A 17,471-nucleotide genomic window follows, 5' to 3' on the forward strand; every position below is an offset into this window, starting at 1 on the left:
AGAAAGCTGGAGCTTCCTTGCTAAGCTCTGTTCTTCTGACCCCTTCTGCTACAGTCATTCATGGAGATCAGGTCAGATTCACATATGTAGTGCTGTAATAAATATAAATCTAAATCTCGCAGCAAAGAAAAAGGTGAATTCATGTAGTCAAGTGGAGGTGAGTGTGAAGGTGAGTTTTATGAGGTGATTGCATCAGTCTCATGGCTGGCTGGAAAGGAGCAGGTATGTATCTATCTCCATCCTCCTTCACAGCCACCCACCTTACGCTGTTGTGCCCCTGTCAGGAGCTGGGAGCAGGGAACTGAAACAGCTCCTAACAGGAAGGGCAGTACCAGCCATTGTGTTTGCTCTGTTAAAGTCATGCCCTTGACCTACACATCATCAGTACACTAAACATGCTCTTTTTTCACTTGGACTGCCTATGCCTAATGTTATAGTTGGTGATTATTTTTAGATTATGAGAGCGTTACTGGTGTTGTATAAATCCCCCTGATACACTGGTTTTCATTTAAAAGGGCAGGAGCATTTGTTACTGCAGTCTTGTTTGCACTTCACTGCATTGGAACAAAATTTATTTCAGACAAATGGTTCTCGCATATTTTTATATACCATTTTATATGCTGTTCATTTACTTGAAACAGCTTTTGATAAGAGAGCAAATCAACAGGCTAAACAGGAATTATCTCCCACAAATCACCTACCCTTGATAGAATAAGGCATATTGACAGTTTATTCACCAGTGTTTGGTGGCAACCACTTCATGATAAAATGGAATGCTGGTTTTCTGAGGTACAATACAAAGATAAGCTGTTATCTAGACAGAACTTCAACAGCAATTGAAGCAAGCTTTAAATGAAAAGGAAAGTTAATTTATATTTTGGGCTTAGAAAAAAAGGGGAAGGCTGGAATTGAGAATAATCACAAACATCTACTGAAAAAAACACTGCATGCTTATCACCTTGATGCTTGCAGGCAGGGTCAAAAAAAAATCTCAGCTCAGCAGGAGGTGCCCACATGAGGGAAAAAGCAATCTTCCCTGAGGAGTCAGTCCTCAGACTAACCACCACCTGCTGGTGTTTGAGAGAGGAGTTATCCCTGGAACACTGCATTTGCATTGTGTCTGCTAATGTCAAGGCTTAGCACAGGACAAAAACATCATGAATTTAGCAGAAGTACTAATTCAGATAAGTAGAGGCTCAGCTGTGTCTAAATTGGCAATTAAAACCAGATAGTCTCTGTTCCCCTGCCATCATCATTGTTGGTGCTGGAAGTTTTGTCTCAGTTCAGCCAGTATTCTATTTTGTAAGCTCTCATTTGTTGTCTGTTTGACAGTTTACAGTGATTTTGTTTAGCTGTACTGATGAAGTGCTGTCAATGGAAAAAGCTGCAACCACCAGAGACACAAACAGATTAGCCAAAATCTATGATTCCAACACAGTTGGAAAATGGGGAGATTAACTATAAAAGGACCAAACCAGAATATGAGATCAGATCATCTTCTCAAATACTACTGAGGATTGAGAATCCATATCCAACTATCTTTGTCTGTGACCTGTAAAAGAAACTTTTCAGTACCACTCCATGTACTGGCAGGAGCAGCAGAAGCAGGAAGAAGAAAACAAAGTGCTGGCAAGTTCCAGTATTTTACCTGCTGGGGCCTACATCTGTTTTCAGATAATGCACAATTTTAGAATTCCAGCATCTGCTCTAGGCTTATATTGCAACCACAGCAGTGGTAAAGAGGGATGATCTTGTTCTAGACATGACAGGAAATCTGTTTCTCTTTTCTCCCAGCAGCTGGTACGGTTCCGGAATCCTGCCACAATACTCTTTCATACCTTTTGTTATTTTGCAGACTCTGAGGCTGACCTGACCTCTGGAAAGTTGTAGTACTGTGGTCTGTCTGCATTTTTGTGTCAGAGCCTTATAATGCACCACTAGAGGATTATTAAATAAAAATGCTGTACCTGCTGGGGAAGAAAAAGTGCACAAATCTGGTTCAGCAGAGCAGAGCAATCTCAACCCCATCCTTTCTTGAAGCAAGGAACAGCTAACTCAGCTTGCTTCATTTAGCTGTGCTTTCACTGTACAGTGATGGCAGAAGGCACACAGTGCCCTTTATGCCTTTGACTCATGGGCCTTTCACATGTTCTAGAACTGGGCTTGGCCTCCCTCCCAGAGGAAGAGAGAGGTACTATTCTGCCAGCCTGGCTCCAATACAAAGTAATGCTTTTCGTGTCAGCCAAAAGCTCTGTAGTTGCTCAGTGTCCCAAGATAGAGCCCTGTCTTGATCACAGGGTGCAGGTATACAGTAAGTAAGTTGGCACCATCTCAGTTTTTTTTTGTATGTACCATTAAATAAGAGTAAGGGAAGGAGGGTCTCAGCCCAGCTCTGATCTTTCTCCCAGCAATCTTTATACCAGTGCTGCTGGGAGCCAGGACAGGGGCATCTGCTGTGGACTGCAGGTACCTGAGCTGTGTAACTGCACCTTAAACCCGCTGAAGTTTGATCTGCAAGAATATCCAGCTGTGACAGATTTGTCAAATAATGCTTGAGAAACCCCACTCCTCCATTGGGATTGACAGCTTGTGCTGTCAAGTGATTGCTGTATTTCTATAGATGGAAAAGTTAATTTCTTCATAGGACTTCTGGGACTGAAAAATCAGGTCATGAATATAAAAAATGACCCTGTGGTCATTGCCTGTAGCATCCATCACACTTCAGTCATTGGCTGGTTTTGTTTCATCAAGTACTTCTTCATATCTTCTAGCTTTACAGCATGCAGTGCTATCTCCAGCCAGGTGAGGCCCCAGAACAGGATGAAGAGAACAGGATGGCCAAAACCATAGGCTGCCACCCTAGTATCTCACTTTTGTTTTGGCATCAGTATTGAGCAAAAAAGGCAAACTTTGTTTTCTGTCTGTACATGAGGGGGTGGTATAAACTGATTAGATGTTTCCTTTTTTAATGCTAATATATTTTAACAGACAAAATGTATTACTCCAGGCATAGCACCAAGTTATAGTAGTAGTGAATAGTACCAGAATTTAACTTCGTGGTACACTCTCCCCATCTTTCTGCTTTCTTACCCATCAGACAGGGAATATTAAGTCCCAACTGGTTTTTGATGGTGTTACTGTGCAGTTCCTCTGCAAGTCAATTAGTAAAGAAAGACTTGACTTTCAAAAAAGGGTTGTTACAGAAAAGATATTTTGAGACCATCTAATTACATCTCAAAAATGCAATAATAAGGAAAGAATCTGTTTTGCAAATACAGGATATGTGAGGATGTAAAAATACACCACTCACTTTTGGAGTCTGCTTACCATGTCCCATGTAATTGTTGTGCCTATTTAATTTATCCTAATTACATTTCAGTGTATTAATTTGCTTTCAGACAGGAGCAGAACTGCCACACACTCAATTCAGCTTGCTTATGCCTTTTGTGCCTTTCCCATGGTGCACAGTATCACAAGCTTTGTTCTTTTAAAAACAGAATAGCACCAAAACAAACTAAACCCCACCATCCAGGCTGCACAGAGTGGCTGATGCATAAATACTCGGTTTCTCTTAGTCATGTTCATATGTATGCAGATGTGTTTTAACATGGGCTCAGTGGCTGCCAGTCATGAGAACATAGTTTAGGTGCAAGAAAAGGATTATATGGCAATCCTACATGGTGATTATGCAGCTGCCAAAAGGGATGACTTCAAGTCTTATGCACTGCTTTTTTAAAACACTGTTAATTTGCTTCTGAGGACTATCCAGACACAACTAATTACCCTGTAATGAGGTTCCTAAAACTAACAGACTTTTGAAGGTGTCCAGCTTATTATACAGGTTTGTTTTGACTTTCTTTAAGCTCTTCATATCTGGCTGTATTCCTCAATTAAGAGAGGGAGGTTTATGGGATTTAATTAATGTGGCAACAAGGACAAATACCATAGCTATGGAAGATGCATTCTGCTGGTCAGCTGCAGGTTTGCAAATAGTTATTTACATAACATCTGAATGCCAGCTGCAGTAAGGACAGACTGTGGCCACTTTTTTGACATTAAGAAGCTAGTAAAGTTAGTACATGAATCTCGTGAAGTTCTGGGAGGTGCAGGCAGGACTGTTTCCCATTCTAATAACCCCCCATAATTACACTATCTGTAATTGCAGTTTTCCATACAGAGATTTTTTCCCATCTTAGTTAAATGGCTGAGGCACAGAGAGCTCAGTGCTCCAAGCCACATGGTATTGACTCTTGCAGAGAATGTACTCAGGATTCATGCTTGGTCAAGAAAGGCCCCATGATGCTCAGATTTTTGAGGAGACAACATGACCTCTGACAGTTGGGACAATTTCCATGGTGTATTGCTGGAATCATCTCCAAAATGTCTCCACAGATGCCACTAGTAAAGCTGGTTTTTGTTTTTCTTAATCTGTAGATCAGGTCAAAATATTTCTGTGGGCTGCTAAGGACTCCACTCTGTAAAGTGTTACATATAGGGATTCCAACACACAGTGTATGTGATTTAGCTCAACAAGAACTGATATGCTTTGGGCAGGAGATGCTGAGAGAATATGATTGACTGCCTGTGATCACCTACACTGACTCTATCCAAAATAGCTTAAGACCCGAAGGCTCAGGAATGGACACTGATTTTCTGACATCAAGCATATAAGTAGCTATATGTAAATGTTATAAATGTATTTCAAACAGTAAATTTATGTAAGGAGTCTTACCACCTATTGACCAAACGAGCTTTCACTTTTGAGCCCCTTTATAAAGGAAAACAGAACTCTGTTCATCAAGAAACTGGAACCAAACAAAGAAATGTAAGCATCTGTACTTTTGAAATCACTTGTGAACTTACTCCCCAAGTTAATTTGCATTTTTGTTCATCCTTGAAATGAGATAGGAAAAGCAGCTGAGATCCCAGTAAGGTGCTATGCAACTTAAAAACATACCACAATTCTGTCTGTGACACAGGGCTTGGTACTGTGCGAAGGTCAGTTGCATTGCAGGACATTTAATTGATGCTAAGTGGAAAGCACTTTCATTCTTGCAGTACCCTGAAATTTAACAACACTCTGGGTAGAGAACCCTGCAGTTAGAGAGAACATTGCTTTTTCAAAAGAAACCATCAGCAGAACAAAAAATCCCCCTGCTTTGCATTTAAAAGGTACCAAAGATTTTAAGAGAAAAACAAAACTTTTGTTTAACAAAGTTCAGGCTGAATTATCCTTATAGGTTAGCAACAATTTTCTACGCCCCTCCCAGCAGTCAGAAGAACTGCTACTGTGCTGGTTATGAGAAATCCCACTAGCCTTTCCAAGCCTGGTACTGAGGGAGTTTGGTCCAAGTCTCAGATTCAGTCTGTCACAACAGCACTTTTTGCTACCTCTGAAATGATTTTCATTAGTTTTTATTCCTTCAATCCCCCCTTTCCAAAAAGCTTTCATTGTATAACTTTAATTCCATAAAGCTTATGCAGTGCTTCTCATCCAGGGGAGTTACGATAACATTATGTATCTTTAACCAACATCTGTCTTGGATTAAACAAATTAAAAAATAATAAAAAAAATATCCCTGAAGCTGGAACACCGGTGTACTGGAGAAGCAGGACTGTCCTCTTTGTCCTCCTGCACTGGGGGGGGGGGGGGTCTTGTTTGAAACAGAGTAATGCTGCAAACTATGACTGGTAAACTCAGAACTATGCATGGGACCTTAACCTGAACTATGCAGGGGAGATAAGGTGGCACAGACTTTCTTCTGTCTAGTCCGCTGAACCAGCTACCATTTTGCTGCAGAACAAACCACACACTTGATTTTAATCAAAATGAAAACTTTCCGATTCTGTGCTCTCTTGCATATTCTATCTTCAGCACATGGGAAGTACTGGGGCAATTGGTAGGGAGAGGCTTTTCCAGAGTTAGTGAGAGCATTAGCTTCATGTAATGATTCATGTTAGAGAAATGACAGTGACTCACCAAATAGTCCTTTGACATACAGTAAATACGCAGATCAGTGTGTTCCTTCATCAGCTCCCAGTAGCTGCAGCCAAGTGTTACCGAGTTGTAGTAAGAGTGGAGGAGTAATTGTAAAACACAAAGCATTACAGAGCTGTGCATATTGTGTCACTAACGGCTATGAAGGTAGAAGGAAGTTGAACAATTTTTTTTAAAATAAGCATAAGACTTCCCATGGAGGCCCACTGCTTCAGCAACTGCTTTTCCATGGCTTAGTCATCCAGCATTCAATGAGGTGCCTGCATGATATGTTTTGACAGGTGCTGCTGAGCTATTTAGGTTGAGGCAGTTTTGAGTCATGTCTGCTATTTGCTTTTAGTGGTGCTAGAATGGAAGTTGTCTACTGAACTACTTAGTACAGTGCAACCAGAAATAACAGGTTTATGTTTGCAATAATGCAGAGGTGCAAAATCAATTAAATATCCAGAGCATGTGAATAACTAACAGGCAAGAATGGACAAAGAGGCCACAGATCTTCAAGCCTTCCTGAGGTATGGGGGGCATGAGTTCTGTTTTGCACCATGTACAACAGAGTGCTGACCCTTTTGACTCTGCAAGGGTGCAGAGGAAGGGACCTGTTAATGAGAGGACAAGTGACGAGACTGTTTATGAGAATTTCCTAGATGTGATCCTATCTCATGTTTCCCTCTACCAGCCCCCAGTCCAGCACACTTAAAAAAAACCCCAAAGCACGAACCAAGCAACAAAAAAAACCAAACATGAAAACAAAACCAACAACCAAACCTCACATCAACACAAGTTTCAGAGGCAGCTGCCTAGTAGAAAAGAAATCCAAAAGCAGACTTCTTAGTGAAACTGGCATCTGTACTTTAAAATGGGAAGCAGGAATTGTTAGCACAGCATTTCTTATGAGAACAGAAAACACACATGAGGAGAAACTCACAGACATGGCACATTAAATACAGGGTTCCACAAGCAAGATGACTGCTGCAACAGCAGTGTGTCCATGACCTTATCTCAGTTCAACTTATCTCAGTTCTCTCCATCAGTAAAAACCACTATGCAAAAAGACATACTTGTCCAGTGGTTAAAACTTTTGCAAAAAGCAGCTAGTAAAAAAGCTGCTCCGAACAACCCTCAAACACCTACTCCATAAACTTCTTCAAGTTTCACAGTATGGCTTTAAAAAAGGGGAATCCTACCAGCTGCCGCGATAAACATTCTGCAGCTGAAATTGAAGTAAAAATTGTGGCCTCAGTTAAAATAGGTAATTCTGACTGCAGTCACAACAGCTAAGCATATCTTTTCTCACAAGCACAGAACTGCTCTAATTTCTGGAGGGGCTTTAAACAGCAGCATGGTTGGATTCTGCTCTGATAACCACAGGAGACGGCTAACCTTTGAAAAACAACTCCAGATGAGGAGGGAGTTAATACACTTCAAACTAGGCAACTCGTGTAAATTGTTACAAACAAAACCTTTTACAGGGGAAGGAGGATGAAGAATGAACCACCATTCAATGAAAAAAAATATAAAATAGTGAAAAGTGTAGGAGGGCTCAATCTAAATCTTTAAGATAGGGAGAAAGAATGGAAGAAGTATGTCCTATGTATTTCATAATCAGGGCTCAGATTTAAGCCTTTTTGTTGGTGTAATAGAAGGCTAAGAGAAACCAAGTTGCTGATAAGAAAGTATGCTGAGAAATGCTAGATAACATTCCATATTTCTTGTTCTGAAAGCAATGGGATGTAAACTGGCCATTAGTGGGGGAAAAAAAAAAAATACTTCCTACAGCCAGTATGCTCTTTCTCAATGAAAATGGATTTGTGTATTCCCCAAATAAAGCCTGCACATCAGCCAACCCCAGAGATATGTAGTAACTCCCAACACTGATTCTGTATTACCAGCAGTTGGTCATGTTGCAGTAATTCCTTTACTTTATGTGTTTGAGAAATGCATTCCCCTACATTTATTGATCACTCTAGAGGGGGAGCAGAGAAAGTAAATGTAAGTTTAAAGTCTTATAATAATTCCTCCTTCATCCCAAAGATATTTCTTTATGCTATCATGCTAAAATTGGTTATCTAAAATCCTTAGATAGACATTAAAAAAGAACACATTTTTTCACTCAGAAGTTTTGCTACAGGCCTTTAGTTCAACTGACAAAATACACCAGGGACTGTAAAAAATATTTATTCAACCTAATTCAACATAACTATAATTTTCAATACTTAAAAACAAGATTTACAACAGAATAATGACCTTCTGGCACTCAGGTGAAATCATTTTATAGTCCATACAATATTTTTATAATTGCATTTTTACAAGAGCTTTAACTTCCCAAGGAGACATTGAGCTTTCCCATGGAACAAGTTTCAAACCTGCTAATTCGCATCATTCAACTAATGAAACTTTAAAAAACAGTAATAAATTGGTTGGAAATATATACAGTGAAGACCACGGAAAAGCTGTTTTCTCGAAAGGAGGAATTCTGTAAGAAACACATATTACATTGTTTCAGGCTATCTTACAGAAAGCAGCAACCATGAGAGGTTGTGACTCTATTTAGAGTTTTATATAAAAGTGAGCCCACTCAAATATAATCAGCAGACTTAAAAGATTATAGTAGTTCTTTAGCTACAGCAAGAACCTCAAAATTATTTGGTATTGACTGAATGTATAATTTTCAATACCTGTATAGTTTTTGAATACTAGTTGGCCAATATATACACGTCTGTACAGTTCTAAAATATTACATCTCAGTAATTAAGATAGATGCTATAGAAAAGGTACCATATTTTGAATTTCCCTAACATACGTTATTGCAGTCAAATACAAAATTCATTCTGCATTTACTTCATTTGTGATGAAAAGAAATATTTACTTATGAACACTTCCACTAAATGGTTTTTTTTTTTTAATCCTTTCTCCATGCATTTGATGTACTAATATGAGCAAGGAAAAAAAGAAAAAAAACCCTTAACAACAACCAACATTGAGAAAAACAAATTGTTGTTAAGAAAAATCTTAAAGCACTAAAGCTAGGTTAGGTCTGGTACGAATATTAATTGGCTGTATTACATTTGTCAAAATATAACTTCACAAAACAGTTACCTTCTGTTGTAATTAAGTTTATAAATACATCAGATAACTGAAGTGCTAGTGTCTCCCTCAGCTGGCTACTTGGAACATATTGTAACAATAAAGCTTACTTTATAAATAAACTTAGTTTATTATACATTGAAGATTTATCCTTTAGTTCTTTACAGATGAGAGCCAAGGTGTCTTGAGAGTGTCGAGCCCACTGGTGTGTCTCATGCTCAGATGAGGTACCCAAAGTGTAGTGTCACCCCTTCCAGCCAGTCCTTCCACTGGGGCCAGCATGGGCAGAGGAGAGCCCAGTCCTAGTACAGAGCTGAGTTACGCACCCAGGTCTGGAAGTTCAGAAGGATGTTCTAATCTGTCAGTTTAAATGTAGCTTTAGTGTCCAATGTTGTTTCCTCACACTTCTGCTCTTTGTATTGTATGGATATTTACATAATCAAAAGGGACATGAAAACTAAACAAGTGCTCAAATACTTAGCTACAAAATAAGCGACTGAAATTTACTTCCCCCATGTAATTAGTTTATTGTGGAGGAAAAAAAATATGCTATCCAGCACCACTCACAAAACGGTAAAAGAGCCATGAGAAAGTAACACTAGGCACAGATACAGTAGGACAGTAAAAATTACCAGTAATAAAGCAGTCACCTGGAAGCCATCCTGATTTCAACACCTACTACTTAGGTGCCTAAAGCTGACACACAAGTCCTGGAGAGAGCGATCTGTCTTCTGCTTTCCTGACTGGTCATTTGAGCATTTTACATTTGTTTGCTACCAGCGAAACCCAAGTTTTTTATTGACTGATGTCCCACAATTACTTCTCCGTGGTAATGACTCACATTTCCTTTCTAAAAAAAACCAAAACATCACTTTGTTGTGTGAAATGCTGAACTGGATGGTAGCATGGGTATGAGCACACACGTATAGAAAAGGCATTTGGAAATAGACTACATTAACTACACAACTTAAAATGTTCTTGTTCTGTAGTTGATGCTTTTTCCATTCAGCATATTGGCTCAAAGTAATTCAGAAGCCTGTTGCCCAACAGAAATACCCCAAAATAATGAAAGCCAGGTCACATTCTTAGGTTCAATGGTTGCTGAAAGGATTTAACCTGCCACAAGACAGGGCTTTATTAGATTTAAAGAAAAAATAATAGGAGCAGCAAGTTATCACAATTCTCCATTAGTGTTCAATAAGATGGAACCAACACAACATGGAAACCTGTTTGGTGAGACTGTCCGAGCTCCGGAGATCACAGCCTTACGCTCCTTCTTGCTCAGGGTAATTCAAAATTTTGCGGTGAGCCTGACGCAGATACTGCTGCTGTTTGAAGTAAACCTTAAAAGCTCCTTTTATAGCAACAAAAGCAATTCCACCCTGAAATAAAAAGATATTTTGAAAGCCCCACACAGTTCAGTGTCACAGCATTGCAAATGTTCTTTTTAAAAGTTTCTGGTCAAAGAAGATATTTTTCCAATTACACAGCACTCTTTTGAAGTGTAGCTAATTAGGACAATCCAAATGAGTATCTCAAGGTTTTCTGTCACAATGCACTATTACAGGGGTTAATGTTACTTAAAAGGGATTACAGACTGGATCTGTAAAACCCTTTGAAAGATTTTATTTGCTTGGAAGTCTGACAAAGATTCTAATAAAATACATCATATTTAAAGAACAAAGCAAAATGTAGATATGCATCTGCTTTCGTCCCTTCTCTGAATATGCTCTATATATGGCCCAAGGAATAATGCCAATTACCATTAGCATTATCAGGCTATGAGAAAGGCCACTTTTTCCACAGCAGTGGAATAAAATCTGGGTTTTGTAAAAACAACATTTTTTCCTTTTCAGAAGTTTTACAATATGTGTATCTCAAGTCTTCAAAATGTATTCAAATAAGGGACACTAAGCCTTTAGTCTGTGTGAATGGCTGCAATATCTCTGTTTCTTGCACATGGAAGAGAGGGATGCATTATCATGTTGGAATTGAAAGGAGAGGCTGAAGTGACAGATGACCAGGGACACCATCCTACTAAACTCAGTGTGATTCCCCTTGAAAGGCTGCAAGCCAGAGAGGTTACTCACAAATGTCTCCTCACTTTGCCCTCCCCCCTCCATTCAACTTCTATGGAGAGTTTATTTTTATCTCCATATTAAAATAAGTAACAAAGGGATAATCTCAAAGAACAGAAGGTAATACGAAAAGGTTCATAATATAAACACTATCCTTCCCTTGCAGAGATCATTCTTAGAAGATGCTAGTTCATCATAATCTTTATCACCCTTAATGCTGAGGTCTGCCTATCACTGTAAAATGTTCAGGCTTGCCTTGAACTGAGGTTAGTTTCAGTCACAGGGACGACGTCTCACACACCTGATGCCTGCCCACTGCCAAGATAGGTAACCTTAAAAAAACTCTTTCCCTTATCAAATGCCACTCCCAAGGACTAGATCAATTAATGTTCTTTTTACTTTCTTTCCCTCCCCTACAAAACTTCCTATTCACATCTTATGATCATTTATGACACAAGCAATACTGAATCTTACCAAGATTGTCCTTTGTAAATTTGAGTTAACACTGCTGAACATCAGCTTGCCGACTATTGTGGCAATAGTAGGGAAAACTAGAGCTCCACATAGAATACGTGTAGCAGACACATGATCTGCCAAAGGGTTGGCCTCTGCTGGAATACGAGGAACAGGACATCCAATGCCTGAAGGGATAAGTGTGGGAAGAAAAGGTTACACAGCCACTAGCTCAAAAGGAGCATAGAAAGCACATTAGTCATTAGTGCCCACCCCCACTCCATTGCAATTCTATAGCCCAACTACTTTTTTGAGAACTCTCTTCTCAGTGTATACTCTGTTTCCATTAAATGACTGTATTCATTTTTACTTTCAAATAAGACCCATGATTTTCAGTAGCTTGTTCTGTTACCAAGGCCTTAACTGAAACCATGCTCCTGCTCCTCTTGTCCCACCGTTCTCATCATGTACTATATAAACACAATCTAAATAGACTGAACATAAAATACACAGAAGGTAACCACCTTTACTTAATAATGGCAAAAACTACTTGCCTATCCCCATCTCCTACAGGCACAAATTCAAGCTTGATAACTCCTTTTAAATTTTATCACGTTACCTGGAAATATGCTGTTCAAAATTTGTAGCTTATTAGAGTATTTGCGCCACAGTCTGAGCACATAGTCCTCCCAACGAATCATCTTGCCCAGTATTAGCATGACTGGGATAGTGGGAAGTCCAATCAAAAGAAATAAAGGATCAGCTCTCTCCATGACATCAAGACCTTCTTTGTGACCCACAACCTGGTAAATATGTATACAGTTGGCAAACATAGCAAAGGCCACAACTGAACACAGAATATCACTTTTTAGAAGTCTAGTTTGTTTGGGGCTGCCCACACATTTTAAATTAAAGAAGAAAACAGAATACTGTTGTACCCTAACATACTTGGTTTTCCCTTTGCATCCTTGATTGCTTATCAAGGGTAATGCAGGCAAGCTACCAGCCGGCCCTATTTTGCAAGTCATAAATTTTGCAGAGAGCTGTAACACAATTCCTTACCATCTCAAGAAAAGTTTCATATGGTTCTGCATAAGTAAAAGCCTAAACATCTGAAACATCAAAACAGCACGCTTTCAAAATGCACAGAATTTACCAGCATCATTAATTCTACACTCAGAAACTAATTAGACCTAGCATAGAAATTGATTCTTCTAGCATGGATATCTTTAAAGGATAAATTGATAGCAAGTATCTCAGGATATTTTAATCAAAGTTTTCTGTTATTTAGGAATACCTGATACAACAGAGATCACAGTATTAAGAAGTATTACTTCTCTAGACAATGCAGGATGAGGTGCATTATTTTCAATTGTAGTGGAAATAGCAGCATTTCTTCAGTTGCATCTTATTTTTAAATGTGGCGAGTGCTACGATGTTAAAGGACAGTCATTACTAATGTGCCTAAACCTTTCTACTGGCACATAAAAAAAATAATCAGACTTTGCAGTTTATAAAAATGTCTGTGATGTTCATAACAATCCAGGAAGACTAAAACCACCAAGTTATTTTGCTTGTCAGGCACTGGACTTTCTAATGTGTTTTCCCTGAGTTCTTGTTTCCCCACAAATGCAAAAAGATCTTAGTTTTCACTTGCACAAAACTTAGAATTGAGTGGTAAGAACATGCAGCCATAGCAAAATTAAAACAAAACACACACCCCCACCAGACCAACAAAATCCAGCACTTCTGGAGTAGTAGGTAGGACACAGGGAAGAAACTGGCTTAATGTACCACAACAGTACTTTCTAACTGTACTTTTTAGCCTTGCTTTGAAACCCATTCCCTTTCATTCTTCTAGAACAGGAAGTTACGTTACATACTACAGCCTCAAAAAATAAGCATAACTAATATTGTTGTCACCAAAAGATTATTCCTGAAAAAAACCCAAACCCCAAAACATTCAGCATTTTTCTTCCAGCTTCTTCACCATCTTCCACCCAAACTGCGATGCCTGATACTATCCTTTTTTTCCCCTCACAGTCCCTGTCCATTAAAAAAAGCCTATCTTGTCTTCTGCTTTAGATTATGGTTTCTGTCTGTTTTCAGTAACCTTACATGATTTGTTACTGACTTAGCTACCTCTGGAGTCACAATGTCAATTCTGTATTTATTTTTCTCCATCTGAAGCTTAACCTTTAAAAATAGCTTTTGTGCTTCTCTGGCGTTTCAACTGAAGGAGTGAAATGCAACAGGAAACAAGTTGTATTAAACCTAGCAAATTTGGGGTGGCAAAAGGGGTGAAACACTTCCATCCACTCCCAGTTTAATCACCTCTATTACAAGCAAAAATAATTATTCTCTTATCCAGCGTGCCATCCATATGATTAAAACCCCCATTAAATCAGAGTAAAATAGCTAATTCCTCATACCTGACTAGCTGTCTAAACTACATGTTTAGATATGTTCACTTCAAAAGTGAAACAGCTACAGAAAGGAACATTTATATTTCTACTTGGTTATGTAGTTCTAGAGAAGCTAGAAAGCATACAAGTCCCTACAGGAAAAGGCTCAGTGTAGCAGTGGGCAAGGAGCTAAGGACTGGTACATTTCATGAAGTTTAATCGTAGTATTACACGAGGTTGCAATGTTCCTGTAAGGGCCACACAAAATACCAGATAAAGAAATGCTCAAGTATAACGTTCTGTAATAAAGAGAACTATCCACTGGACTGGGGGAGGTATTGAAACTCATTACATATCACCTATGGAGCCGCTTCCCCTTGGCCATACTGGTACTAGGGAGCCTACATCTGCCCATGTGAGCTCTACTTCAAGCAGTTGTTACATACATTTCTACTATGAACGCACATACAAACAGAACTAGAACAGGAGCTGGCGTGACTTGTAGAACTGAAAGCAGTACCACATGAGTCAAGAAGAAGTCCTGCCATATCCTTTACATGGGTAAGGATTAGACTGCATATTTATATAACAACTGTGTGGAGGAATACTTACTAGCATACAGATTTGTTAAGTCTATCTACAACTGAATTAGCATCAGAAATACTTCATGCTTTCAAGCAAAACAAAGGTTATGGACTTGATACAGGAATCAACAACAAATATTAACAGAGGTTCTTCTAGTTGAATTGTCTATGAAAACTCCTGTCTCAGTTGCACAGCAATGAACAAGTCTTTCCTCAATTAAATCTACCACCTGTCAACAGGATTTCTGTATTTAAACAGCAAGCTTACAAGAACAGAAGTAGGAAAAATAAGTACTTTTCCCCCCTTTCAATTAACCATTCTGAAGTAATTAAAAAAACATACTATTAATTTGCAGTGTTCTGCACTTGTTTATGAATGAATTACACCATTCAGAGCATGTGTTTTCCTTTATACAATAAAAAGTGGTAGGACTGAAAAATTCAGTGCTTCGACCCTCTGAATGTTACCAGCAAAATCTATCTCTAAGTAAAAGAAGAGATTCAGAAAAGTCTCATGTCTTTTCTGAAGAATCAGACTGCCTATTACTAGTAGTTAGGTGGTCGTAGTACCTTTTCTGCAAGAACAGAAGTGGGTTCACCAGCCTCCCACAGAAAGGGTAGCCACCTAGCATAGTAGGGAATTTTGTTAGCTGCAAACTGAACCACGTTTGAACAAGCATACATGGGTTTATGCAGTATGATCAGTTAAAAGGAAAAAGCTTTCTATCCACCCATCTTGAATTCACTTTTTAACTACACTGAAAGTGCTGAAAGCAGCAAAAGCATGTTTTAAGCCAACTAAAGAGGAGTCTTAATTACTTGACTTTTTCTTTAAAAGACTTGCTGCAAAAGCTGTTAAGAGGAAGAAATACATGTGTACCTGCATCACTGTCACAGCTCCATATGTAACAGCTGTCCAGTATATAGAGCCCACCATTATTCCAGCTGCAGCAAATGGACATGCCTTTGAGATCAGTCGATCTGCAAGATCCAAAACGTAAACAACTGGACCTATGATAAAGGAAAAGTAAGGGTTCAAGACATATATATATATATAAGCATACTGAAGAAAGCTGTCAGCATCTATCACTGATAAGAAGGAAAGAACTTGGTAAAATACAAGTCTGTCATCCCACACATGCTATTTAAATGAGAACATATTATTAAAAAGCTACCAAGCTAAGCTTGTAACTTACTTCTATCTACCTTTTCATTCACCACAATGTCTTTCTGAGAAATTAATATACTGGTTAGAGCACTGACTAATTTACCCACTAAAGTTGACTAGCTTCATTTGTGTTGGATCTGAATTTTAGGATTAGTGACTTTTTTATCTGTTATATATTTTAGTTTTTAAAAGGAAAGTTGTAATGGACTTTATGTGCTTACCTTTGATAGCTCCACCTGAGGATTCTGTCACTAAACTATCCTGCTCTACAATAAAATGTAGCACAGTCAATATGAAAAAATCTTTTCACTCACTGGAAGAAGCTGCATTCAGTATTAGACATCAATTACTTCTCAAATGTTGGGAGGAAACCCCCCTCCTACTCAGGCTATTTAGTGCCTTTGACAACAATACATTAAGTTTCATTGTTCGAAGGACAACTGCACTTTCCAGATTTACACAGAGCAAGACATCACCCTGCTTTGATGAGGTAAACAAGGGCATGCTTGCATCTTTTCTTTGTGATACTACAAGAGCACCAGCAAAGCAAAAGCCAGAAGCTGAAGTCCAAAACGTATGTACTGAAATGAAAAATGTCAGATTGCAGATTACTTTTGTATTTGTTAACAAATTGTACACAGACTGTCCTCCTGCAGCTCATATGCATGAATATTATTGTTAGCTTCCTACTACTTTCTCCTACCAAAATCAGTGAAACTATTAAAGTTAAGGGGGCCTACAAGGATGCTGGAGAGGGTCTCTTCATTAGGGACTGTACTGATAGGACAAGGGGTAATGGGTTAAAACTTAAACAGGGGAAGTTTAGATTGGATATAAGGAAGAAGTTCTAAGGGTGATGAGGCACTGGAATCGGTTGCCCAAGGACGTTGTGAATGCTCCATCCCTGGCAGTGTTCAAGGCCAGGTTGGACAGAGCCTTGGGTGACACGGTCTAGTGTGAGGTGTCCCTACCCATAGCAAGGGGGCTGGAACTAGAAGATCTTGAGGTCCTTTCCAACCCTAACTATTCTATGATTCTATGATTTCTGCACACATTCATAAAGTAATTAATTCTCCACTTAGCTTTCTCTCTTAGCTTATATGCAGCCTTAACAGATGTCACTGTAAATATTGCCAAGTTATGTATCAGACTTGTGGGGAGTCCTAAGCAACTTGGGCAGAATATTGCTTAATGTATTGCTGTAGCTCTGCTGGAGCATCTAGTTCTTCACCTACTACTCACATACTTCAAATTAGCTATCTTTGTGTGCATCTTCTAGCATACATTCTCTGTTTTAGTAATGAGCTCTAGTTTTAATAGCAGGAAATATCTTCCTATGTAACTTGTAAGACAGTGAACACCTCACCAGCACCCTGCTTCAAATACACCAACAGATACATATTAGTCCCTAAATAACTGACAAAGTAACTATGGAGTTAATTTATTCTCAAGTTGAGTATCCTATAATTGATTAGGTACCAGAATTAAAGGGTTTCTGAAGAAGGAACACTCTACTCCAAATACAAACTAGAACAAGCAGTTTAACTGTATTATGTTTAACTTTCCAGGACAGACTTAAAGTGCTGGGATGTTTATTAGTGTGCTGCAAATATCAAAGTCGTAACTGCAAGTACTAAATGCACAGTAGCTTAGATATCTTAACTGTTCCCCCAGAGTCACTGAAAAAGTTGTTCAGTTGTA

The 17,471-nt window shown here is 38.8% G+C and overlaps 1 protein-coding gene across 2 annotated transcripts in view; it reads right to left on the reverse strand.

The window, feature by feature from the left end:
- Window positions 1-8,157: 8,157 nt before the first annotated feature.
- Window positions 8,158-17,471, reverse strand: part of MARCHF5 (membrane associated ring-CH-type finger 5) — a 31,378-nt gene continuing 22,064 nt past the window's right edge. Inside the window, exons 3-7 of one of the 2 annotated variants that reach the window (XM_065671950.1) lie at window positions 15,483-15,613; window positions 12,233-12,416; window positions 11,635-11,801; window positions 10,309-10,464; window positions 8,158-9,932 (exon numbers count right to left, since the gene is read on the reverse strand). In XM_065671950.1, coding sequence (XP_065528022.1) covers window positions 10,348-10,464; window positions 11,635-11,801; window positions 12,233-12,416; window positions 15,483-15,613 — 599 coding nt within the window. In that variant the 3' untranslated portion in view covers window positions 8,158-9,932; window positions 10,309-10,347. Of the gene's footprint in view, window positions 10,465-11,634; window positions 11,802-12,232; window positions 12,417-15,482; window positions 15,614-17,471 lie in introns of both variants that reach the window. The other variant, XM_065671949.1, reaches the window with a different exon arrangement.

The sequence above is a fragment of the Lathamus discolor genome, chromosome 3 (assembly GCF_037157495.1).
Source record: "Lathamus discolor isolate bLatDis1 chromosome 3, bLatDis1.hap1, whole genome shotgun sequence".
In the NCBI taxonomy this organism is placed as follows: domain Eukaryota; kingdom Metazoa; phylum Chordata; class Aves; order Psittaciformes; family Psittacidae; genus Lathamus; species Lathamus discolor.